At 39.6% G+C, this 26,573-nt stretch overlaps 3 protein-coding genes across 6 annotated transcripts in view; 2 read left to right on the top strand and 1 right to left on the bottom strand.

The window, feature by feature from the left end:
* The window catches only part of lrrc7 (leucine rich repeat containing 7), a 135,301-nt gene extending 128,707 nt beyond the window's left edge, over nt 1-6,594 (top strand). The window contains exons 26-28 of the mRNA XM_048252558.1: nt 1,180-1,272; nt 2,467-2,541; nt 3,752-6,594. Of these exons, the coding sequence (XP_048108515.1) occupies nt 1,180-1,272; nt 2,467-2,541; nt 3,752-3,859 (276 nt within the window). The 3' untranslated portion in view covers nt 3,860-6,594. The remainder of the gene's footprint in view (nt 1-1,179; nt 1,273-2,466; nt 2,542-3,751) is intronic.
* Nucleotides 6,595-8,208: 1,614 nt separating this feature from the next.
* On the bottom strand, nt 8,209-15,243 carry lrrc40 (leucine rich repeat containing 40). Its single transcript, XM_048252559.1, has 15 exons — nt 14,872-15,243; nt 14,483-14,664; nt 14,266-14,339; nt 13,933-14,062; nt 13,570-13,693; nt 13,171-13,313; nt 11,694-11,866; nt 11,222-11,312; nt 11,016-11,061; nt 10,784-10,892; nt 10,581-10,688; nt 9,437-9,547; nt 9,143-9,220; nt 8,851-9,036; nt 8,209-8,344 (listed from the first exon to the last, which is right to left on the bottom strand). The coding sequence occupies exons 1-15, from the start codon at nt 15,014-15,016 to the stop codon at nt 8,239-8,241; spliced, it is 1,806 nt and encodes a 601-aa protein (XP_048108516.1). The 5' UTR covers nt 15,017-15,243; the 3' UTR covers nt 8,209-8,238.
* A 151-nt stretch (nt 15,244-15,394) lies between these two features.
* srsf11 (serine and arginine rich splicing factor 11) lies at nt 15,395-24,814 on the top strand. 4 transcript variants are annotated; one of them, XM_048252561.1, is made up of 12 exons: nt 15,395-15,777; nt 16,888-17,021; nt 18,969-19,078; nt 19,246-19,338; nt 19,589-19,638; nt 19,750-19,883; nt 20,067-20,148; nt 20,246-20,365; nt 20,699-20,788; nt 22,786-22,860; nt 23,277-23,439; nt 23,915-24,814. In XM_048252561.1, exons 1-12 carry the CDS (start codon nt 15,656-15,658, stop codon nt 24,113-24,115), a joined length of 1,374 nt encoding a protein of 457 aa, XP_048108518.1. In that variant the 5' UTR covers nt 15,395-15,655; the 3' UTR covers nt 24,116-24,814. The 4 variants fall into 4 exon arrangements, with proteins under 4 accessions (XP_048108518.1, XP_048108517.1, XP_048108520.1 ...); XM_048252560.1 differs by having other exon boundaries at nt 15,396-15,777; nt 23,891-24,814; XM_048252563.1 differs by lacking the exon at nt 15,395-15,777 and having other exon boundaries at nt 16,860-17,021; nt 23,891-24,814.
* Nucleotides 24,815-26,573: the final 1,759 nt, after the last annotated feature.

The raw sequence follows: 26,573 nt of genomic DNA, 5'->3' as shown, positions 1-26,573 counted from the left end.
GCTAATTAAGCAACATGACACGAGTGAGAGTGGTGTTGGTAAAGGATATCCTCTAAGATTGTGATTTGGCTGTAGATAATAAGAGCTGTGATCCTTAAAGGAGAATTCCGGTGTGATATTGACCTAAAGTGTGTTGAAACATGATACCGAGTGTGAACGTATGTCTCATAGCCCATCTCGGCTTGTCCCCTGCACTCCAAAATCTGGCGCTAGTTAGCCGATGCTACCAACAGCTTTTTCAATGGTGGTGCTTTGGCATCGGGCTAGCCATGCAAATAAATCACTGTTTTACACCATTTACGAGGCTCAATGTATCTCCACACTTCATTGGTAGACTTCCGAGGGCCCTGACATTTAAAACGAGACATTGAGAACTTTGAAAAAGCACTGGTAGTTTACTTACAAGACGATTTATGCAGACAGTATCTTCACAAAGTTTAGCATTTGCAGCCATCTTGAATTTAGTCACGATAAGTCAAGCGACAAGTAAGAATGAGCAGGTATGATAAGGGATCAGATTCCAAAAATAATTCAGTGGAAATGCATGGATTCCAGTTTCTTTCAGTAGCAGCAACTGGAATCCATGCATTTCCACTGAATTATTTTTGGAATTTAGCTGCAAACGCTAAACTTCATCAAGATACTGTCTGTATAAATCGTCTTGTAAGTAAACTACCAGTGCTTTTTCAAAGTTCTCAATGTCTCGTTTTAAATGTCAGGGCCCTCGAAGTCTACCAATGAAGTGTGGAGATACATTGAGCCTCGTAAATGGGTGTAAAACAGTGATTTATTTGCATGGCTAGCCCCGATGTCAAGCACCACTATTGAAAAAGCTGTTGGTAGCATCGGCTAACTAGCGCCAGATTTTGGAGTGCAGGGGACAAGCCGAGATGGGCTATGAGACATACGTTCACACTTGGTATCATGTTTCAACACACTTTAGGTCAATATCACACCGGAATTCTCCTTTAACATGAGTGTCATAGACTAGTGCTTTTAGATCAGTTTTACTGCCAATAGAAAAAAATATCTCATATCTAAATGAGCCGACTCCTTGTTAGTGCAGTTTGATAGATATTTTGAAGGACTCAAGTATGCAGTGGCAGTGTACAGCATGACAAATAGATGTTGCGGCGTGTGATTTTGATGACGTGTCTTATCGCCTGCCCTTTGTGACAGTTCTGTGTGCGGATTGAGAAGAATCCAGGCTTAGGCTTCAGCATCTCAGGGGGAATCAGTGGCCAGGGAAACCCTTTCAAGCCCTCTGACATGGTAAGACACCGCTACGCACATCGCAACACTGCCCCGCATAAACAACTGTGTCCAGAAAAGTCAAATGCATTTTCTCCTAGCTCGAGTTAACTGAAATGACAAGTTTCATTCATCTCCTGTAATGACTCTCTCTGCCATCGCAAACAAATGTAGCTCTGCAGATTTTTTATTTGTTTATTTTTTAAGCTGGGATGGCTCAGGTCTTTCTGTATTGCTCAGGAGTTACCATGGAAACATGCTGGTGCAGTGCACTGTTGTGCATTAGCCAAGTGCGTTGTGTTGTTACCACTGCATGTCTTGCCAACCCCTGCTCAATCATTATAGTTATTGAAATAATACATTATTTAACAAAATGAGATACACGTGAAATATATACTCTGTAAATGAAATTCCACATTGTCGATTGAAATATCATTAGATGTGCATTCAGTTGAGTTGCAACTTCACGTAAATTGTTCTTCCACAGCACTGAAATATTTCTGGCATTCTTTCCCCTGTGGACTCTGTGATGGTATTGCACTTTTGATTCATACACATTGACGTGTTTACACTAGAAAGCATCGTTCTCATGGTATCACATTAAGAGGATAACCACACTCACCGCACATTATTGAACTTAATCCATCTTGCTCTATTCGGTTCTTGTGGGATCATCAGAGAAGCTGGATCTCCAATGCCTCACGGAATCCCCTGATGTGGCGTTTTGCATGGGACAGTATGTTGCGCACATTATGTACAGTACAGCAGACTAGTCAAAGCCTCAATGACAGACAGACTGTGCAGGTGTAGGAATGCACATTCAGACATGTGAGCTGATGATCTGTTGGTGCTTTTATAATCTCTGCCTTGACATGAAATATTTAGTTATTGCTAATTAACAACTCTTACAATAGACCACAAATTACAGAGTAATGTTAAAATATGAGGAGAATTTCTTGTATTGAAGCTCAAATATTGGCAGTTTCTAATAATTCATGCTCCTTTAGTTCTAAACGAGACCATTTGTACTCTATGCAGTCCCCTGATTGACATTAGCTCTGACTGCATAATTGATAATAATAAGGTAACAGTACCGTAATGTTTATAAGCCAAATGGTCAGTTAGCTTGCAAAGGAACCATCGAGATTGAAAGGCAAAGATTCTAAACCATCTCCACCATGTGATTCCTAACCTCATATCACTTTTGACTTATAGGGTATCTTTGTTACTAGGGTACAGCCTGACGGACCCGCCACCAGCGCGCTGCAGCCAGGGGACAAGATCCTGAAGGTAACTCTGTCTCCCATCGCCCCACATTGTCTCCTTGTCTGTGACAGTGCAGCTGTCGCCACATCGCCAACAGAGGCTTTGCATGTGGCATCATGTGTTGGATGTGTGTCAATCAAGTAAGCATGGACCCTCTGTTTTGACCGCGTCAAACCTCAAAACATGCTTCACTTGTATCAAAGTGAATTTGGCTCAGCTTTCTCAATGTTTACTGTTTGAACAGCTATAAGGAGAAATTACTGGATGTCATTGCTCTAAATGGCATGAGTGATTGTGACTGAACTGCGAATAGAAACAAAAGATTATTTTATTCAATGTTAAAGCTCTACTCCTTTAACCCTTTTTCCTCAACTATCCTTTCTACCTTTCTGACTTTGCAGATTGAATCTGGTCTTATTTTTTGGTTCTAAGCGCTAATTCGTATTGAGTTTGACATTTAAACACAATGAAAATAAAATTTTAGTGGTGCATTTTCATTGCTAGCCAAAAGTAGGCCACTGGGAAAATTGAAAGCTGAGTTGAGGTTATTAATTACTAGATGGAGGATGGAAACGCTTTTATTTATAGCAAACATCCCTGGCAGGGAGAGTATACATTACACGTCGCTCACTGTTTAAAAACGTTTAAGTGGGTAATAATTAGTAGCTGTGGTCCTTGTAAAAGTTGCTCTCAGACAGTGTTTGTCTGTCCCATCAGTCAGCTCCCAAAATGTCTGACATTGTAGGCTAGCGGAACTCGCTAGGCTACATGTGCCCAAATAACTGGATGGGGGATTTTTGCGATTCCCTATAGTTATTGGCCTGTCTTTTTCCCTCTCGGTGCATTTTTCTGTGTCGCTTTCAATGTGTGCCAGTAGAAGCCTCTCTCCCGCCCACGTCCTAGCCTGCAAAAACGCAGACTCCTCTTCTCTCCTCTCTCTTCACAGATGGAAGTGTTAGCGGAGGAACAGAGCTCTTAAGACCAGCTTCTTTCCACTTTTCTCTCCTTTAACAGCATGATCTCTTTTCCCCGATGTGCTTCTCTCTTCCTCCCTCTCTCCCTCCCTCCTTTTTTGCTCTCTCTCCTTCCTTTTCCTCTCCTTCTTTTGACAGTTTGGTGTGTCTTTAAGTCCTCTGAGCTAGGCCTGTTCTGCTCCTGATGCCTGCTTCGTCCCTTCGCCCCTCTCTAAGTCCATTGCAGATTGTTCATCATGTGCTTCGTTCTTGCGTTACAGGCCAATGGACATAGTTTTTTACACATCGAACATGAAACTGCTGTGTCTCTACTGAAGAATTTCCAGAAAACTGTGGACTTGGTAATCTTGAGGGAGAGCACAATATGAATTCCTTTCTTTTTTTTTACGAGACCATGACTTCTGACAAAGAACACAAGAAAGGTTGAACATATGTATAAAAACATGTAAACATATATCGTCCCAGATGGCTGCAAGCTCTGGAACTGAACTGGTCTCGTACCGATCTGGACCAAATCGGTTTCGCAGCGAGCCGCCATCTGAGAGACATGCATTCACGCACACATGTCCATACAAACTCAAATGTTTTTACATAGGAACAGAGACATTTGCCAATTGCTGGACCAATGGCAAATATTAGTGCCAAATGTAAAATAGAATACATATCTTATATGGTTAAATATGGACTCCTACATAAAATATGCTCAAGTCAAATCTCCTGTCGATGTGACTACAGCAGTCCTCTCCATCTGCCAGCTTAAGGCTGCAGGTGGGTGCGCTTTTTTTCTCTGCTCATTTCTATGCCTTTCTTCATTTTGTACCTACTTTTTCCAAGTAGCTACTCATTTTAATCTCAGAGCATGGAAGCACATTGGCGCTTAGAGGTACATTCACCATCAACACTGCCTCAACTTTGTATATGCCTTGTGTAAATACTAACATTTACTTACAAAGATGTGAAACGATAGGAGAAATGAGTATGAGAGAAACGAAAATACAATTTTCCTATTTTAAGCTTGTGTTCTATTATTACAGAAAAACAAACTATTTGTCCTGTATTATAATTAAAGGATCATTTTTTTAATCAAAGTTATTGAAAATAATACTGAACAAGAGCATATATTACAAATTTCCTTCCATCTACTTAAACCTTACTGTAAGACGTTTATGCCACTTACCCACACTGCATCGCGTGTCCTAGAATCGTTAGTAAATGTTGAATAATGTATGGGTTTGCACAAATTAACAGGAAACAAAGAGAAATCCCAAAGCAATAGAGCTACATTCATTTATCTGCAATGACACATATAATTGAGTGGGCTACAGTGCCCCCATCTGGTCCATTTGGGTAAAAGAACGGCTTACAAAAGAGTTTACACCAAGTTCTGCTCAGCAAGATGCCATGCTCATTTTTTTGAGGTTTTGCAAAATGTTGCTACCTCTATGTGTTGGTAAACAGACCCTAGATTATAAATGTGAAACAGTGCCAAAACAACTTGCCAAAAGTTACACTCTTCAAATCTCAGAAAAGAGGAAAGAATTCACTATACTGCACACAAACAGAATTATTAACACACAGGAGCAGAATTACTGCACAGATTCTAATAAGTGGCATCACAGAGAAGAAACACTAAATGTAATCACTGTGATGCAATGAGAACTATCAAATCGAACTGAGAGTTGTATTTGCCCATAACACTAGACAACCCCCGTCATTTCATATTCGGGGAGATCCATTTAAAGCTTTAATGTTACAGCATGCCTACACTTTATGGAAACTGTTTTATTGTAGTTGTTTTTAAGAAATGTCTCGCAGCATGTATATTGCTGGTTTGGGGTTTGCTTCAGCTTCACATGACCTTATATTGAAACTTGATCAATAACGTTCAAGTGTTTTCATGGGAAAACGGATCATTATTGTGGAAGACTGGTGCCACAGTATCCCCTGTTGTGAATAGAATCCTAACAAGCCCCATTTAAAAAGGTTTATTTTGAATAATGTAGCAGTAGATGTGAGTTTTTGAACTAATCTGAGCACCTCAAATTGTATTGAAAAGTCCCCTGCCCCCCTTTCCTCCAAACATCTGCTCCAAATTAAGCTTGAACTATCAATCGAGATACCAGACACCAAACTTACGTTTGGAGAAATATACACTTCAAATACTATTGTGAAAAAGTTTGATAATATAAATATTTTTATTAAATGTTTTCAGGTAACAATTTCTTAAAAAATATATTGATATACTTAGCTTTGCTCAAATTGTGAGATTTTATAAGGTTAACAGAAACAGTGTATGGATGAGGAGGATTTAGGACACAAGAAGAAATGCTGTAGTATTCAACATGTAAAATGATTTCTACAGTACATGTGAATTTGTGTCATATAAACATATATATGTATATGAATATACAAAATTGTCATTTTTGTATGTGTTTAAAATACTATTAAATATAAAGCTTATATATGGTACTATTGCGTCTAATGGCAGTATTGATGTAAATACTTGTGAATGAAGACACATGGAGATAATTTATTCCTATAGATTGTGAATGTACACAGAGCTTCAGCAGTGTGGGGACTTACTGGACTTGAATGCTGCTTCATTTGTTTTCTTTTCTTTTTGTGAGTGTGTGTAAAAAGTCATTTTTTTATCATGAGGAAGAAAAATTATTCAGTTTATTTAGGGTGGATTGAGTGACAACTTACCATACTATTTATTTGCACATGCAAGTTTAAACCTTCCAGTTTAATTTCTGAATTAACACACAAATGTGTAATTGATAAAAGGGTGTGTGTGTGTGTGTGTGTGTGTATATATATATATACATACACACACACACACACACACCCTTTATTAAATATATATATATATATATATTCTGTGTCTAGAATGCATTTTGCAGATGCCAACTGTACATATTTAAGATACATTTTATTAAGAAAACTTTTGAAAAATGACAAAAAGTTAAATACTGTGCAGCAGATTACAGAGCCATTTTCGGCTTTGGAGAAGTACAGATTTTTTCAGTATCTAAGGGGTGTTTTGAATAATGTATGAAAGTCTTTATTGTAAAATTAATAAAACGTCACTATTGTTACCGTTTGTTAAACTGTGGTCTTTGATTCAACTGGGTCATTCTATGAAACGGGCCATTTGCGTCCAGAACATTTGACGAGATGCAGAAGGCACAAACTAGAGCCGAAGTGTGTTTCTAAAGCTAATAATTCAAGGGTTCTTGTCAACATGATGAACAATAAAATAAAGAGTATCACACTATTTTGAACCATTTTCCACAAGTGCATAGTCATTTCCATGTGTCCGGACTGACCTACATGAAATTTACATCTAAAATATCACCACGTAAATGTTATATTCTTATCAAACTTTTGTTATTTTTTCATGATTAAATATATTTTCCTGATGGCATTAGACATATTTGTTGCTATTTTGTTTTGTCTGTAAATAGCATACTGTTACTTGAAATTAAATCAAAAAGAATATTTTTGATAATGTCTGCCTGTAGAGCACCCAAGAATGTAAGCAGAAAAATTCTAACATTCTTTTACATTGTTTATTTGTTGTTTTTTCATTACTGTGAGGGGGTCCGTCAAGCATTATACAGGAATAAATTAGTAATGTTTTTCATTACAGTTTTAACACTATCATTGCTAAGCAAATTACATTTTGAATTCAACAACTTGACCGTTATTGGATAACTAGAGCCATTTTATCATGAAATTTATCACCTTGTTACATTTATTATATTTTAATCCATTATATTTCAGTGTGAAAACAAAAAACACATATGGGCAAATACAATATGTTGGAGGGTGATCATGTCTTTAATGCTGTGAATACATCGAAAAGAAGTTTACTTTTGATGCCATTTTCATACAATGACCCAACTACTTCTCTCATCTTCATGTATGTATTTTGATCAGACAGAAATTATTTTAACCCACCTAAATCACAGATGTTTATGTGTTGATACACATAAACATCTGTGATTTAGGTGGGTTAAAATAATTTCTGAAGCTTTCTGCCAATCTGACAAAACAAATGCATACCATACCAACTTTCAAAAGATTCCTGTTTTATTGACAACAGAAACTTATGACAGAAAACAAACTGCAGTGTGTGCCAGTAGTCAGTTAATTTCATGATTCAGTCATTCAATTATATTTTTTTCCTGGTTTCATATCAAAGTATTTTAAGGCAATAAAAGTTTGTATTACCATATAATAAGAAAACTTTTTTTTATTAAGACCACGGTTCATAAGCATGTAATAATTACAGGCTGATAATAAAATAACAGCCAAACAGGTTTAAGAACAGCCGATTACAGACCATAGTGTAGCCAACAGTTTGGTAAAAATATTGGCAGGATGTGCTGGTGAGTGTGCACCAGTTTTGTTTCATCACAGATGAGAAACGTACACCAGGAAGTGCTAAATATGTGAGCATGCACCGTTTTTTTCCCCCGTCAAAGAATATAAGGATACACATCCACAACTGTTCAACCACAATTTGATCATGTCAATCAACAAGAGTGAAAACTGCTGGCAGGATGTTTGGCAGAGGAGGCGTTGGTAGTGTTATTGAATGTCAGAGTGTAAACAATTCATTGTCAAGTGGAAGAAAGAGAACGATGCATCATGCCTTTTAAAGCTGTGACAAGTAACTTTGAGGACATCACACACACCCACCCACCCACCCAGCCAGCCATGTTCAGGTTCACGGTTAAGATCAAGTGGGAATTCTACTGCGTAAGTACTCAAGGAGGGCATCAGTTCCCTTGGCCACGATCGCTGCACGGGGATTTCGGAACGGGTTTCCATCCAGCATCAGAGCCCTGTGGGGGTATGGCAAGAGGTTTTTTTTTTTTTTTTAAGACCGAGCATTCAATAATTCAGGAATTGTTTGATTTTACATGAAGTCACAGTAACGGCACAGCATGATTATTTCATGAGGCCCCATTGTGGTGCAGTATGGCAGAGAAACAGGGCTTGAGAAGTGGCTTCAACAGCCTTTAAACGTGCTGTGTGAATTTTTTTTTTTTTTATTGAAAATGATCAAAATGACCTAGATATAGCAACACAATGTGAAGAAACAATCGTTTTGACGTAATGTCAAAAACGCCTATGCTATGTGTCTCCCAGATATCCACTGAAGTTTGCATGCAAACCAGCTAGCACTGGGCTGGCTCTCTTGTAATACCACTTTCCATCACACGTGGCGTTGCATTACACACAATACAAGACTACCGTGCGGCTGTGTTCAAGACAAATTGAATTCTGCATAGCTATTTAAATGAGCCGTGAAAAAAAAAGAAAGAATGAGGACGGTTGGCATTCTTACCGGAGACTGGTACAGTTGCCCAGCTCTGGGGGAACCTGCATGATGTCGTTGTTCTGCAGATCTAAAGTGGACAGCTTATCCAACATCTTCAGTTGAATTGGGTCAACAGCACCGACCTGATTGTTACTCATCAAAATAGTTTCAAGTGTGGGTATCTTGTACAGCACATCTGGGAAAGCTTTGAATCTGTGAAGGGGTTAGAGATGATGATGATGATGATTATTATGATGATGAGGCTTTTAAATGACAAAACTTTGTTACTACTGCGATGTAAAATGTTGAAGTTGAATACCTATTGAAGGACAAAATGATGCTCCTTAGTTTGGCTAGATCCTTCAGTTCTGGTGGCAGTGCAGAGAGAAAGTTGTTTCTGAAGAGAAAAGACACACATTGTTATTTATTTGTGACAGTGTTATTCAGTGTCAACTATGATGTCAGATATTTTCACATTAGCTCCAAATGAATTATCATTAATAATTGATATCCGGTAGCAAGTATATCTGCAATTCACAAGCCAAACTTTCAAAAACACTACACACCTAATAATAGTTAATATGCTATGTACAGAATAAGTCTGGTAGTTTACCTGAGATCTACATGGTTCAGTTGCTTCAGCATGCAGAACTCCAGTGGGATGCTGGTGAGTTTGTTAAAGCCAAGGTTGACATCAGAGACTGTGTCCTTCAACTCAACAAGCCTTCAGATGAAAAGAAAAAGAAAGAAAAGAGCCTGAGTTGAGGATGGTGAGTCCGTGTATCATTCATTTGACATTCAATTGAGAATCCAAAATGAAAAAAACGACCGGTTATTTCATTATTTGTTTATGTAATGTGATACAAACAAACAAATAACGCTTAGTTTGTCAGACTTTTGATTTTATTGTCAGATCAAAAGTAGAACATTAAAAAACGGCCTCAGGGCCGAAACTGATTTTGATGAAATCAAAAGTCTGAAAAACAAAGCATTATTTGTTTGTTTGTATCAAATTCATAAACAAATAATAAAATAACAAGTATTTTTTTTATTTTGGATTCTTAATTGAATATCAAATGAACGAATGATACACGGACCAGGGTGATTCACGGTGTGAGCTCAGGGTTCATTCCAACAAGGTCCAGTTCCAAAGACTAGGTCATTTGGACGTTAAGCACAGAATACACCAGGTATTTCTACTAACATGCACTCAAAAGAAAACGATTTTTCACATACATCTCTATTTCTTGAGGTCACCGAGTACTGTCGGTTCGAAAAGCTTGAGTTGCTGCAGCCAACAGTTGGAGTAGCTAGGCAGCTACAGTGCTACACTCTGGGGTCATGATATTAAAGATGCCTCCAAAGTGTAGCACTGTAGCTGCCTGGCTTTTTTTTCCATAGCGACAATACTCGGTGACCTCGAGAAACGGAGATCTGTGTGAAAAATCGCCAGAGTTCTCCTTTAACAAGGACATGAATTTTACAGCGAAGACTGTGGCCTCCATCTTGGTAAGTTTGGGCTCTCATTTGAGACTCCAACATGCACCACGAACAGGCTGCGAACAGAATGGTACTAAATTAGCTAAATGGTTTAGCCTTGTAATTAAATTAAATTAGTCCTAGCTTTAGTTCATGCATCAACAGACTTACTGCCCTGGCTGCTGTGTTGAGCGTCACACAAAATTGAGGCCGTCACAGTCAGGAAAATTGTACATCCTAAAGAGCTTGTTTCAAAAATGAGTTTCGGAATTAAAGACCTGGGGGGCACTGCTGTCAGCTGGTTCTTAGAGAAATTCACACAGGAAACAGGGCCTCCCTCAGCAGCATCAAACACGTCATCAGGTATCAACGCTTCCTGCTTTTCACTGTGGAAGAATTAGAGAAATCTTTTCCCTCACGCAAGATGACTCATGACATGTCTTCAAACCTTTGAAGCATATACAGAGGCTTAAAAACATACCTATAATTTAAAGTCTTTAATGTCTTAATAGAGTGTACATCTATCTTTGCTTGACTGGGCAGGGTCATAGCTGTAGTGGGTTGCTCTGCCGTATTTCCATCTGGATCATCTACAAAGGGAAAAAATAATTCCTAATAAACATATAAATATGATTGCCTGAACAATTGCAGAAACGCTGTCCATTAGCAAAGCACACACATATGACACACACACTGAATTCTCACTGCTGTACCTTTGATGCGACTTCTTAGGTACTTTAACAGTTCCCCGGTGCCTTTCTGAAAGAGAGAGACATAGATGTGAGGCCAGTGAGCACAGAGGCATTGCCGGGGCAAGACAGAGACAGAGGGGTTGTTGTGTTGTGCGGTGTGGTCACCACCACCAGCGCCCAGCTGTTAAGGCCGGGCCAAGCGGCCGAGTCCTGAAGGGCGCACTCACAGTCAGGAGGTCTCGCCGGATGCCCCTCAGAGGGTTTCCTTCCAGAGACACACTCTTCAGCTTGGGCAGGTTGCCAAGAGCGCAAGGCAAGCTGACTCATTCAGAGGAAGGCAGCATAGAGAAAACAAAGAAGAAATGTTAACAACCAACACCACTCTAATTAGGTCTATTCAGCCAAGCACATGTTCCTCTTGACTTGGATTCTGTGCTGTGTGATTACTGTTTGTGTGGTGTTACGACCAAATATATCAATGCACAGTAGAGCGGAAAATACAAGGAAAAGGCGTAAGCATTTTAAGGTTTTTATGCCTTACTGCCTTGCTCATTTTTTATTCTAGGTGCAGAAATGTTTTTCTAGAATGGAAAAGTTCATCAAATCAATAAAATGTCACTATATTATCATTACTATTATCACTGCTAGTAGTAGTACAGTAGATGTGGTGGTAGTAGTAAGATAGAGGGCCGCGAGCACCTGGTCAGGTCATTGTTGGTGAGGTCGAGGCGCTCCAGGCCCTCCAGTAGAGTGACCTCCTCGGGCAGAGCCTTCAGCTTGTTGTCCCTCAGCTCCAGAACACAGAGGGCACTCAGGTGTTTCAGGTACTCAGCCTGGATTCCCGTAATTTGGTTGTTCCCCACATGGAGCTCCTAAGAGAAAAACAACAATCTATCTTCACGCAACAACATTTATCCAAAACGACTTACAAAAAAAAGAGGCAATCAATGCTCAGTGCGACAGGACATGTTAGTGCAGCCATAAGTTCTACTCGTATAGAATCAAGTGACAGTTCCAGCGGAGTAAAGTCAAGGGAAACAGAAGAGGAGTCGTCTAGTGGTAAGTGCAAGATTAAGCATATCCGGTTGTTGGTCATGCTAGGGGGAGAGGAGGTACAAAAGCTGTGTCTTCAGGGTTTTTTTTAAGATAGAGAGGTATGCCCCTGCTCTGGTAGGAACTGATAGCATGTTCCACCAACGGCGAACAACAGATCAGAACAACAACCTGTAACTAATGACCAGTAAATCAGGGGTTCCCAACCTTTTTTGGCAGGTGATCCTATTTTGATGTCACAAAATGACCCGAAATTCACATGTAGCGAGAGAGCACAACTCAACTCTGCCGTAACATCCAGACGAGAACGGTACTTTGATTTTCCCCAAATGTCCTTGCAAACAGGGGACAGCCGTGGCCTACTGGTTAGCGCTTCGGACTTGTAACCAGAGGGTTGCCGGTTTTGACCCCGACCAGTAGGCACGGCTGCTGTTGTTGCAGGCAGCTCACTGCGCCGGGATTAGTGTGTGCTTCACCTCACTGTGTGTTAACTGTGTGCTGAGTGTGTTTCACTAATTCACGGATTGGGATAAATGCAAATTTCCCTCACGGGTTCAAAAGAGTATATATACTTATACATCTGGTTGTTGTGCTACTTTGTTTTGAACATTGATCAAGCAGTAGGCTCAGCAAAACGTTAGCAAAGTTATATATATATATATATAAAATATAAAAAATATATAAAATATTTTTATATATTAAATTATTTATTTAATGTACTGGTCAACTGTAAGATACCCAATATCTCAGCCGACCCCATTTGAATTTCTGGCGACACCACATAAAAGGCCAATCAGTACTCCTGGAGCTATGTTATGACCAGTACTACTTGTGGCTGATTGGCTGAGATAGAGTTAGCTCAGTCTAAGCCACTTTGTAATACAGACCCAGGGTCTTGCATTGTATGACTCACAGAGACAAAAAACATGTTGTTTATATTCGTTAATCAATCATTAATCATAGCCTTAAATTAACCACACCAATGTACTGCTTAATAATAAATAACTTGTGTGTGTGTGTACGTGTGTGTATGTGTATGTAGTACGTATGTACGTATGTATGTATGTATGTATGTGTGTGTGTGTGTGTGTTTGTGTGTGTGTGTGTGTCTGTGAGGTCATACTTTGAGGGATTTGCACTGTGGCAGCTCTGGAAGTGAGCATATTTTGTTGTGCCTAAGATACAGCATCTCCAGAGACTCCATCTGTGCCAAGATAGGGGGAATGTTCTCCAGCTGATTATGTGTGCAGTCCAGCATCCTCAGATCTACGCAAAGGGGAACACATGACTTTTAAAACCATTTGCTATAGGAGCTACAGTTAGTTAATGTATGGCATCAGGTAAAACAAGGAAGGAATCATTCAATTATGAAAAGCAATGTCAATTTGCAGAGAACTTCAACATTACATACATTTAGAAATTACCCAAAAGGAAGGTTTGGCTTTCGATTTTATATTTGTCATTTATTTTACCTCTTATGTAGGTAATATAGGTTGCCCCTGAACCTGAAGTGCATACTTACTTTTCATGTTCCTAATAGCAGGAGACAGGCTCTTTAACTTGTTGTTAGACAGGTTGAGCTTTACCAACTTTGTCAAGTTGCCTACACCATCTGGAACCTCTGTTAACTGATTGTTGGAGAGATCCTGCCATTCAAATAACATTGACAACATCAAACATGATATGAGAAACATGATTTGAGTAAAACATTTATGACTGAAATTATGCACACTTGAAATAGAATCACTGCACCATCAACAACAACAATACAACAAACAATACAAACTAATTATCACACATATGGCACAGACCAAAATATCCACACCAAAATCTATGGAATGCCCTGTTTTTTAGAATTTAACAACCACAACATATAGACACCTACAATATCATCCAAATTGATCAACTGCCCAATTTCTTGTGGAAGGCGCTCCAGTTGATTCTGCTGCAGGTGAAGGCTTTGGAGGTTTGTTAGTCCCCATAGTTCCACAGGTAATTCTTTTATATTGTTATGACTGAAGACACAGAATAGAAAAGATTATGTTGTGTGTAGGCAACCTGCCACATAGGCTACATTTAAAATGTTTAAAAGATTATGTTGTGTGTAAGCAACCTACATTTAAGGATGTAAAGATCCATGTCAACATGGGTCAACATACTAAATACCTTAAATCAAGCTCAGGCTTTCATTGCTGTGAAAACGTACAGTAAAACCTACCTTAGAACAAGTCTCTGAAGTTGTTCCAATTCACCTATTTCTTTGGGTAATGTAGTGAGTTGATTGTCATGGACCTGGAAATTGAGATAATTTATTATAGCTAAAAAAAACATTTTGGGTGACGTATGATTAAATAGAAATTATGTAAGCCAATATCAAACAATGCAATCGCTTATGTAGACTTTACGCAATTAGAACAAGTTGTTTCTGTACGTACATCTAAAACAACAAGAGCTGGCAGCAGTTTTACATCTTCTGACAGTACACCGAGCTTGTTTGATGAGAGGATAAGCTTGGTTAGATCAGTTTGCTCCCACCACCGGTCGTCTGCTCCGAAAGATAAATTCTGATTGGCCTCCTCCGGTGTGTCTACATTAAGCCTCCAGACACTGAGTGGAACTGCAAAAAGTAAGTTGTAGATGTTGCTTATGGCCAACGGCCAGCCAGGGCTGTTACTTCTAGAGTTAGCCAAATAAACCCAGCCCGGTAGAAAAGGAATAAAGAATAAAGACTGTTGCTGTAACAGCGATTTTTGTCAATTCCCTTAAATCATTCGTAGCAATTTAATGCTACCTGCTCTATAATGTAACGTTGACGTTACTTTACCTTCTGTCAAACCCCGTCCCGATAGATTGAGCTGACCACTTTTTCTGGCTGCTTTTAGGAGCCCGTTAGGAACAGGAGACACTTGTGTTTCCGTCCTAAACCCAGCTCGAGAATCAAGTTTTCCGCCCCTTTTAAAACGAGACATTTGGTGGCACTGTCAACTAACTAAATGTAAACTTATATGTGTCTATTTCATACACATTATACAGTCCTGCTAAGCCTATCGTGCTAACGGCTGCTGCTGGTAGCATTTACCGCGCCTCACATACTGTCAAATGTCATAGTGTGTGTTCCGCTTTTTAGATAAGAGTTCTGTCGGTGAAGTAATGCACGGAAAACTCAATAATAAACACATTTAAAATACACGTATTTTTATATATATATTTTGTATAATTCCTTATTACCTTGCGCCTAATAATGTACTATTGTTACTGTTTAGCTGGTGCTCGTGACTTCACGAAACTGCACAGTCATTCCAAAATAAACGACTTTTATTTTGAAACGCCGTATGCTATTTCACTGTCAAAAGTCACGCTTTGCTGTTAGGGAAAAGGCCGCTGAAAGCCCTGCTGGTAAATTTCAGGCCGCAATTTTGTTATTGGTCGGTATACAATTACAGTACTAGAGTATTACCAATACACGATTATCGCTAGATGTTTAGCGTGATATTATTTAATTTTGTGTAAGTTTGTAGATATACAGCCAACTAGCTAGTCTGGTTGCTTATATTGTTGGCTAGGCAGCTAGCTAACATTAGCCATAGGCGACCAGCAAGAAAACGAAAATGAGCTCAACGACTAACGTAATTCAGGTGACAAATGTGTCTCCAAGCACAACCTCTGAACAGATGAGAACACTCTTCGGATTCCTGGGAAATATCGAGGAGTTGAAGCTGTTTCCCCCCGAGTAAGTATTTTATCTGGGTGACACGAAAGGAATGGTGGCGATTGAGTGCTAATGTCAATTTGCTTAGCTACCTAACCCAGCTACTGGCTGTCATTTATATACGATATGGTCTTGACCTGAGGAAGTCTGCAGTGATCCCACTATCAGTTCACATGACTTACTTTGCCAGCTAACATTAACAAAACCTGGCGTTAACGAGACATGACGTTAAATTGTTGTATATATTATTAGTAATACCGATATTAACTAGTCTAGATTTATGTGCCGGGTCTAGCAGGTAATGTTACTTTTTTAACATACGAGATCTAGCAGACGTCACTAGTTGTCTAACGCCAAAATGATAGCCTGTTGGCTAGCTTCTCTCATATACCTACTACCCATTGACTCCGTAGGCATTCTGTCATGTCTTTGCTTGGTGATACACTACCTACGAGCTAACGTTAGTTCTACATAGATACGATTGATTTTTGCCATTGAGCAATATACGCTGTATATGACACTAACGTTTCATAACTTGGCGATTGGTTAATAAGGTAAGTGAACTAACGCTGTCTCCCATCTAGCTACGTACTATTGCTCATATCTACATATCTACTGCTCATATAGTCTTTTGCATGAGACAGCTGATGTTCAAGTTAATGTTCATGAGTGCACGTAGACCTCCAGGTGAAATACCTAGCAGAGCTTGGGAGTAGATCATTGCGTAAAGGTTGTAGTCTGCTGAGAATGCAAGTTGACAGTGACACAAGGTTAGTTTTGGTGCGACGGCAAAGAGCTAACACATGTATTTTGTGCTTTTGCTGTTTTTCACCTGTCGAATATATCTGGCTGCACGTCATAACTGCAGTTAAGGTAGGACGTCCATGACATCCCACACTGGGACATCATTGGCAAAACCAAGACAGCTCCTCTTGAGATTCAATGATTTGCATTTGGTTGTTGAATGTCCAGTGTATCTAGAGTACAGTAGACAACAAAGTAGTTGATGAAATAATCATTGCCATTCAAATATTTTATACAGCATTGTTTGAAAACCTTTTGTGTGAGTTACCGGAAATACTGAGGAACTTTGTGTGTATTTCTTGCAAAAGCATTTATATTTTCTTCCAGTGATTCTCCCTTGCCTGTGACTTCACGTGTCTGTTTTGTAAAGTTCCTCGAGTCTGAATCCGTTGGCGTATCCCAGCACTTGACTAACACAGTCTTCGTGGACAGAGCCTTGATTGTCGTCCCATTTGCTGAAGGTAGGTGTTTCACCTTCTGTTGTTTGTGTCTAACAAATCCATGCTGGAGTTGCACTCCAATCATAACTTGTATTCTGTGCAGTCCAATTATTGTACTCTATGAATATCAAGACTAGCATTGGTAATACCAAAGCATGTTGTCTTAATATCACATAGTAGGATTTTGCTGAGAATTGTTCCCCCAATGTTTGGTCTAAATGGGAGCAACTTTGTATGAAAAACAGAAAGGAGACAAACAGCCCTGGCCTCCATATGCAGCACGTCTCACGCCTTGTTACATTTGAAACCCTTTGCTCAACTCTGTCTCTTTGTCATTTTGTGTGTGATTTTCGTAGCAGACAAGAAAATTGAATCTCCAGCTGGTTGATGGTTGAATGGTGCTCCTCCTGAGGATTGTAAAGCTTAAAGGGCAACATGCATTCAACAGACGATACCTGTTCTAAACATGCAGTCTTTATCTCTGTTTTAACACATCTTTAAGATTGAATCATACCAACTCAGAGATGGACGGAGAAATGCACACAAACATAGCCTTAATCCAGAAGAAATACTAATTTGTTTTTTATATTTCCATAATAACTAGAAGAGCATGCAACTACACTAAATGGTGTGTTACATTTGGGTGAAACAACCCTCTGCATGCTTGCTAATATGTTTTTGTTTTGGGTAAGGTTTGTTATTAAGGTGTTTTCCCTCCATGCTCTCTATGGTACATCCCACTGAAAGCATTTTCTGCCACCCTTCTAATAAGTGCACTAATAAAAAAGACCTTGGTCAAAGCAGTGTAAATTGCAGTAGAATGTTTTAAGTCATCCTCTCCAAATGAATCCAGAGGCGTGGATACAGCGAAAGATGTTCTTAACGGTGGTTTTCTTTTTTTGTTGTTGTGTTTTACAGTTCTTTTTCCTGGTTCAGCCAGTCCTAAATACCTGGCCCGCGCAGAAAATGCCACCCAACCGTTTTGTCTGCAGCTTGTCCCGTTTCTCAAGTGTTCTCTGTTCTCTTTGTTGTGTTCTTCATGAAAACAGACAGAAAACAAAACTAAGCACAATAATAAAAAAAAATAATGCAATTAAAATAAATGCAATTGATTTCAGATTGCACATACATCCACGGATTTCATTCATCTCACAAGACTTCTATATCATTCTTCACCTTTTCTGTTATTTCTTCTCTTTAGCACTTGGCCCACACTTTGTGTGTATATCAGTTAGAAGGCTTTTGCTGACCTTGATTGCTGACACTCAAGGCACTGCAGATGTCTCTTCTCATTTAGAGCATGGACTAAACTCTTAAGTTTTTTTAAAAGAAAATTGTAGCACGCAGCTTTGTGTTGGGGCTATAAAGTATTTACATCAGTTTTTTCCTCGTTTTATGTTAGCCCTATATGTTAGTACTGGCAACATTAACATCAGCAAAAGCCCATGAAAATAATAATTCGTTTTTTGTTTTGTTTTATTTGTCTCTGTAATGGTAAGTTTTTTTTTTTTTTTTTTTTTTTTTTTTTTTTTTAGCCTGTAGTCATGCATTTTGAATTTGCTGTGTCACTCCGAAGTTATAAACCCTGTTTTGTCTATCTTGATGTGTTTGTGTGCTTTGTAGCGAAGCAGCCGACGCGAGTCGAATCGCTTGTTCATAAAACATCTTATGAAACTTGAGAGCACATCCCACTGGACTACCGGCTGTGCTTGCTTTCATTTGGTTCATGACTTAAAAAAACAAGTTCAGGTGATAACATCTTGGCAGTGTGTTTAGTGACATTTTGTGTAGTACTATGCAATCGTACTGTTTACCAGGGCCCCAGTTTTGAGCAAATGTGTAATTGTGTAGAACCTGACTGTGAGGAGACCCTTTTTGTGGGTCTGTTTGTTTGTATGTGTATGTGTGTCTTTATAGTCCACACGTTCATGGGTGTGAGTTGATTCTTTCTCTTATGGTCCTTTGTAGGTGTAATTCCTGATGAATCAAAAGCTCTGTCACTTCTGGCTCCAGCCAATGCTGTCGCGGGATTGCTACCAGGAGGAGGGCTCTTGCCCACTCCAAACCCAATGGCATCTGTGAGTCTGAAAATGTTTTACATATTCATCTGTTCATCTAAACTCAAATACCCATCTATACATTGTTAATGCAGTTAAATCTAGTCATCCCCAGTTAGCTTAGTATGGTGTTAGCGTACTTCCTGCTGTCAGAAACGGCAAAGTCTCATGGTATGTCTGTGCGGCAGATGGGAGGTGTTCCTCTCGGTGGTCTCGGAGGCCCCAACATGGACCCCACTATGGCAGCTCTGGGGATGCCTGGCCCCAACATGAACCCCCAGGTGAGAAAAACTGAGCACCACTCCACGCTCCTCATGGGCTTCATGATTTTGGAATTCAGCGTTTGTTTGAAACTTCATTAAGAGTTGCTTATACACATACTTAGAATGCCAATGAAAGCGTTTTTCTTAGTTATAATAATAATAATATTTTTTAATGTCATATAATAATACAAATTATTATTATATTATTATTATTATTGTTACTACTGCTACTATCACAATACTGACTATGATTTGCATGTGTCTTCAGTCCCTGTCTGCCGACCAGCTTCTGAAACTGATGACCTCTGTGGATCCTAAGTAAGCAATAACGCTCTGATTGCCTCAAATATCAATACCATACACTTTATAACACTCATTCAGTTGTTTATCCTTTTTACTAGTTAGATTTTTTTCCCCTTAACTACCCAGGTTGAATCCAATGGCGGCAGGACTGAATCTAAACCCTGGCCTGAAGGCCGATGCAGCTAACAAGGAGATCGAGGAAGCCATGAAACGGGTCAGAGAAGCACAGTCACTCATATCAGCAGCCATTGAGCCTGGAAGTGAGTAATATTAAAATATTTAAAATCATGTACAGTATAAGCACAAGTATATCTCAGCAGCTATTGAGCCTGGAGTGAGTTTTGTTTATGTAATATTTAATATAATGTACAGTATAAGCACATGTTTATCTCAGGCATTAATTAATTTGAGAAAGGGGAAAAAAAATACCCTTTTCCTTGCAGACAAGAAAGACGACAAACGGAAACATTCAAGATCCAGGTCAAGGTCACGACGGAGGAGGTCTCGCTCTCGTTCCAGACACAGGTAGCTGTTGCCCTCCCTAGCACAACACTGTTGAAGTCTGAAGGCCATATGCTTGTGTTTCCTGCCTGCTGAGCCGTGTTTTCGCATCCCACTCCAGGCGCTCCAAGAGCCGGTCGAGACGACGCTCTCGCTCCAGGAGCAGGAGGAGGTCGAAGAGTCCCAGGAGGAGGAGGTCTCACTCAAAGGACCGGGGCAGACGCTCCCACAGCAGGTCCAGGTGCGTTCTCCTCTCACATACCTGTACTTGTTGAGTGTGTGTATGTGACTGTGTGTGTGTGTGTTCATAATTTGCCAGTAGCCATGAAGTACAGAAAATTATTCATTAAATGTTAATAGTAAGTTCATATTAACTGTTATTAATTACTGAATGAATGAATAAACTGATAAGTAAGATTCAAAAGATATGACAAAATAAATAATACAGTATTTTACAATGTAATATAATTGGACATAATACATCATAATATGTCCTACTGGTTGTAAAGTAGTAGTGCAAGTCTGCTAAAAGTTCATTCGGAGAATAGATCTTGAAATGTCTTCACTGTTTCAGGGACAGGAGGAAAGAGGAAAAGGTTCGCAAGCGCTCCAAAACACCGCCCAAGAGCTACAGCAGCGGCCGGCGATCTCGGAGCATCAGTCGGTAAGGCAACAGACTCTGCTATACGCCAGGTTCATTAAAAAAAAGGGTTTCTTTATGAGCCAGATGGACGTACTCATAACATGACCTACTTATCAATGCCTGTGGTCTTGAATTTCAATTTAATTTCACTTATAGAGCGCCAAAACATTACACATGTCTCATGGCGCTTTAGAGAATGTTAAAACATTCAGAGAGAGCCCATGAGTAACAGGGGCGAGGAAAAACTCCCTAGAGTTGTTGATACATATAGGAAGAAACCTCGAGCAGATCCACAACTCAAGGGTCTGACCCATCTGCCTAGTGGTTCTCTTTTTCTGTCATTCCCCACTTTGGATGTGAGTAATTTTCAAGCCCCACCTGACCCCATTATCCCGGCAAAATGGTAACATTAAAATATTCTTTTTGGTTCCATGTTTCATTTCCCGACCATCTTGTACCGTTCATTATAGGTCATGGAAATTCAGGTTTTTTGTCAGGGAAAAGTCATGGAATTTTACATTTGACATCTGACTGTGTTTTAATTCATATGTCAGTATGTTTATGAATCCTATGTTTGTGTGTGGCTATTTTATTTTGAAACTATGATCTTCCTTGTCAAAAAAGAAAGTCATTAATAAAGACATGCACAAAATACAAATGTCCTCCTGTTCCTCGTGCCCCACCTGTCATGTCTCTATTCCCCACTAGTGGGGCCCCACACTTTGAGAACCACTGGCCTGGGGTCAGTTACAGGGCAGTAAGGTCTGTTTACATGATAAGTGAGAAGTTTGAAAATGAAAATGGAATGAAAATGTCGTAGTCATTATTTTTTAAACATTTCAAGTGGCACAGTATGATCAAGTATGTGAATTGTATTCCTAATAGAACTCATTTTACATCAAGTTTTGGACAAAAAAAATAGGTTATGATTCCTTAACTAGTTGGTATGTAGCTAGTAAATTACATTTACATTAGGGCTGTCAAAATAACTGATTAATTTTGATTAATTAATTTGAGAAAAAAAATAACTGATTAAAAAAAAAATAACGCAGATTAATCGATTCTGTATGACCTTTGACCCCGAGCCGTAGTCAGTAACCATTAGACTGTAAAATGAAGGAGAGAGAAGAAAATGTGCTGCCTAGATCATTGATGGGAACATTTACTTTTCAAAAACGGCCTGATGGTGTTGATAAAAATAAAGTGTTGATTAAAATAAAGTCCTCTGCAATGTATGTGATAAAAAAAACTTTTTCCCCGAAGTACTTTTGAATTTATTTCCTCAGCATATTAGGTCATGTCATAGATTATTATGGCCATTATTAAAATAATAATAAAAGAGTTTTTGAACTTTAATGTCACTAATGCTGATTATTCAACGACTGATTTGAATTTAAATATTTAAAATACTTTCAAAGCAAAAATCATATATGCGATTAATTTAGATTACCGGTAATTAATCACAGAGTATGTAATTCATTAGATTATTTTTTTTAATAGTTTGACAGCCCTAATTTACATTTATTCATTTAGCAGATGCTTCCATCCAAAGTGACTTATGTCAATTATATTACAAGGCCCACTGTCCCTAGGGCAATAAGTGTCTTGCTCAAGGGCACAACGGTGGAAACAAGGAATTGGACTTTTTTAGGCTACATGCTACTAGCCCACCTCCTTCACCACCACACCACCACTGCCCCTTACTCTTAGAATTCTGAAAAATGTCAAGGGTGATGATGCTTTGGAAACATTGTGTGAGATCCCAAGTGGGTTACTATTCAGCCTCTCCTGATCAATGAGCAATTGATTGTTTCCCTTTAGAAGATGGCTGATTTTGTAATTCGGCTTTCTTTTAAATTTTTATGAAGCACTGATTAATTAGCATTCCATACAAATTCAATGCCAAAATGCACAAAATGTGCTTTCCTTTTTGGATTGATGGAACAATGTGCAGGTAAAATACAAAACTACTGATCCATGAGCGACTGGCTGATGTTCATGTGTTTTTCTCCTTTTAGAAGACGACACCGGAGGAGCCGCAGTGCCTCCCGATCGCCCCGTCGGAAACTATCCAGGTCCCCCTCACCCAGAAGGTAAGCACTGCACCTGGACAAGATGCATCCTAGCCGAGTTGTGCTGACATCCATGTACTCCAGTGGCTCTATTGCCAGAGTAACTATTGGAGAAAGATGCTTATGATCTGAAGATCATGGGTTCAGCACCCAAGGAGAATACCTACTTGTCTAGAGGATCACTCTGAGAGTACAGACCTCCCTCAAGGCTAAATGCTGTATAGCAAAGTGAAACTAAATTTGTGGGTCTTACCTTTCACAGTAAAGTTCACCATGTAGAATATCATATTACAGTACCATATTAGACTAGAAAATAAAGGATAAAAACGCAATGAATGAATGAATAAATAATGAATAAATAATGAATGCATGAATGATGACTGTAAGTCCAGCGTGACCTCACTAGCTGTGTGTTGTGGCACATGTTACGTCTACAGGCACAAGAAGGAGAAGAAGAAGGACAAGGAGCGGGAGCGAGACAGGAAGGACGACCGCGACCGCAGCCGAGACAAACGGGATCGCTCGCCCAGCAAGAAGAAGAGCAGGGACAAGGACAAAGAGAGGGAGCGCAAGTCCGACAGTGAGAAAGGCGACGTCAAGGTAACGAAACATGAACGGCAGGGCATCACTTGGGTCGGGTGGAACAGTGTGCTTGGGCTTTTTACTGAAACATAGCTGGCCTTTAAGTGATCAGTAATCAAGAGATGGTATTGTTTGGTATGTTTTGAACTTTTTTTGTTTTGTTTTGTTTTGGAACTAGTACAATCACCTTTCATGTGTACAGGCTGTACACTGTTATCTGTGTTCTTAGTGGTCTACAGTAATGATGTAAATTAGGAATGTCTGTCAGTATGTATCCCTTTTGCATGCATGTGTTTTGTGCATATGTTGACTTTTGTCAGAGCTTCAGAAAGAAACCGATACAGAAAAAGATGTCGGGAACAGGGAAATAGCTATACGAAACAATAGTAGTGTTTTATTATCTGCAGAATGACATAAATGCTCAAAAAAGACATGGCACCTTTTAAAACTTGCTTTTACACTCCTACAGATCCTGTCTGTTTCTGATTGCCAGGTGACCAGAGATTACGATGAAGAGGAGCAGGGTTATGACAGCGAAAAAGAGGAAGAGGAACGAGACAAAGGCTCCGACTCGGCCCACTCGCCCCAATCCCAGGAGCCTTTGCAGGAGAACGCCGAGGAGGAGGAGGCGGCCAAGGGTTCGGAGGGTACCAGCGAGGACCAGCAGGATGAGGACATGGAAATGAGCGACTGACCGCCAGCCCCCCGTCACCTCGACAACCACCCTATCCCCCCCCCCCCCACTACCCCTTTCTCAACTCCTGGACATGCAGGCAAACCTGCCGTCTTCTTACATACCATACCTTGCGCTTTTGGGATTTTTAGAGCCAGTGATCTCTTTCTCCCTCGTTACCATGGGGAGGATACCATACTGTTCTACTGTATATCTTATTATTAGTAAGTTACCTTAGAGCATGTTCAAAACAATTTGCTTATTTGTATATTTAAGGATGAATTACAAAAAAATAAAAAAAGTAAAAAAAAAAAACGGTTATGGTATGGTAGAAGAAATGTGATTGAGTTTATATAATTTGTCAGTGATGAGGGTGCGAGTGAGCAGTACTCATTCACGCTAACTTCCTGTAGCCTATGAGGGGCCTTTCATGATTGAAAGTGCTTCTGTGTTACTCATCTTTAGACTGTATTAATTAAAACTTCACAATGGGGCAACAGGTGATGTCCTCTGGACAGTCTAGGTGGTTTGAGTTTTCTTTAGGTTCAATGCGTAAGTAGAATGACCTGGTAACGGTCTCAGCTTTTCTCAGATTGAATGGATCTTTTTGGCTTTTGTGTTCTTCTCCTACCATTTCCTGTTTGTAAAAATGAATGGTTGTTAATTAGGTAGCACTCATTGCAACATGTTTTACCATGAAATTAAACTCAATTCAAAGTATATTTGTATGTTTGCGTATTTCCTTTCTTAACAATTATGAAGTTGTGTCTTCAACTCTTCACATGTGACCTGTCATTCCACCATGAGCACAGACAAACCAGGAGAGTAAGACCATTATTTTTCCTTAGTTTCTTGAACATTTTTATTAAGTACAACTTTTTATGAAAAAAAAGGTGAGGGTATACAAGTTTTGTGTGCAGTGCGGCCAGCCTGCGGTGTAACAGCCTGTGAAGTAAAGCTCAAAGCTAAGGTGAAGCCACAGCGCAAATCTAACCAGCCCAGAGAGGTCAGCTGCAGGTCAGGTCTGGCCCAGTGTCTGGGGGGAAAACGTGGAAAGCTTACAGGTGGGCACCCACAGGGGAGAAGCTAGCATTTCAAATAACTTTGCGTCACTAACCTGTAGTGAGGCAACTAATTGATAGGCTGAGACAGGTGAAGATAAAAAGTTGAGTGACGCTTTAAGCAAGTCAGGGCAACTGTGACAAGCAGCCGGGGGCTATCAAGATATAAACTTTGCTGGTGCTTCATCAGTGTGCCCCAAAGCATTCAGCAAAAAGCAGTCATGTTTGTGTGTAGAGATAGTAATATAGCCCCAGAACCTGATACACTACTGTTAAAAATGTTAGCTTTACACATGTCATTATACTTGAATGGCTTCATTCATTCAGTTGTTATTCTCCATTAACTATGCTGTACATCCATTGGACAGAAAATGAATCATAGTTAATAGACATGGGTGAGAAACCTTTCTCCCCTATTGAGACAAAGCCACCTGATCCTTCACTACTATTCAGTAGGTGAAGGTCAGGGTGCAACTCCACTGCAGCACACCCCGCAAAGATAATGACTCCCACAGTGCTTTTGCATGGAAAAATAACATGAAACAATGCATCTCATATACATATACATACACTCTGTTGCAGCGAAGGAGGTACACTACTAAACAGATATCCTCTCTTAGGTACTTCATTAGGCAATATTAGGTAAACTTGTGCAGTGAATAAGGGACAATTATTAAGCAGTTGGCATCCATTTACCAACAGGTTTAGGAGAACTTCAGGTAGTCGGTTTCCAAATGAAGAAACCTTTAATAAACCTTTAAGGGATGTTGCTTAGTTTCAGAGGAAATTAAAGTAAGATGTTCAGGATTGTTTCCTTATGTTTAAGGGGAAAATAAAATGTCTTAAGTAGGAGGGAAGTCTGGGGAGAGACAGACCTCCAGCACACAGCCCTTGTATGGAGAGCCGCAACAGCAGCCATGACACAACCACTAGCCATTCCAACGCGCTTCAATACCCTTGGCTTAAAAAGTACCAGTGACCAACCCTGACGAAAAAAGATCAGTTCCCGCTCTTTAATAACAACAAAAGACAAGCGGAAAGGTGAAGGATGAGGGGTAGAAGGGTGGGGGTAAGTCTCCCCCTTGCACACAGAAAAAAGCCTTTCCTTATCCGTAGAAATTCTATTTACATTACATGTCATGATGCTATTCCATCATTCATACTCACCCATATACAGACATCTTCTTGAAAATGTACAACCCCTTTGATTACTTTCCTGTCCTTTAAAGTGTATCCTACTATTTGTAACACAGTTCTTACAAAAAGTATATAAGAAAACAAAGGCTTACATAAATCCTTTATAATGCCATTTTTGCTCACATCTAAGGTGATGAAGACCGCACCATTCATTAAGGGGAAAGGAAAAACACACTCACGTTTCCATGGCCTTTGGCCTTGTGTTTCAGAGTAATGCAGTA

This window comes from Alosa alosa, chromosome 9 (genome assembly GCF_017589495.1).
Source record: "Alosa alosa isolate M-15738 ecotype Scorff River chromosome 9, AALO_Geno_1.1, whole genome shotgun sequence".
Classification (NCBI taxonomy): domain Eukaryota; kingdom Metazoa; phylum Chordata; class Actinopteri; order Clupeiformes; family Clupeidae; genus Alosa; species Alosa alosa.
The sequence above is the reverse complement of the archived record's forward strand: the minus strand, read 5'-3'. Positions and strand labels throughout refer to the sequence as shown.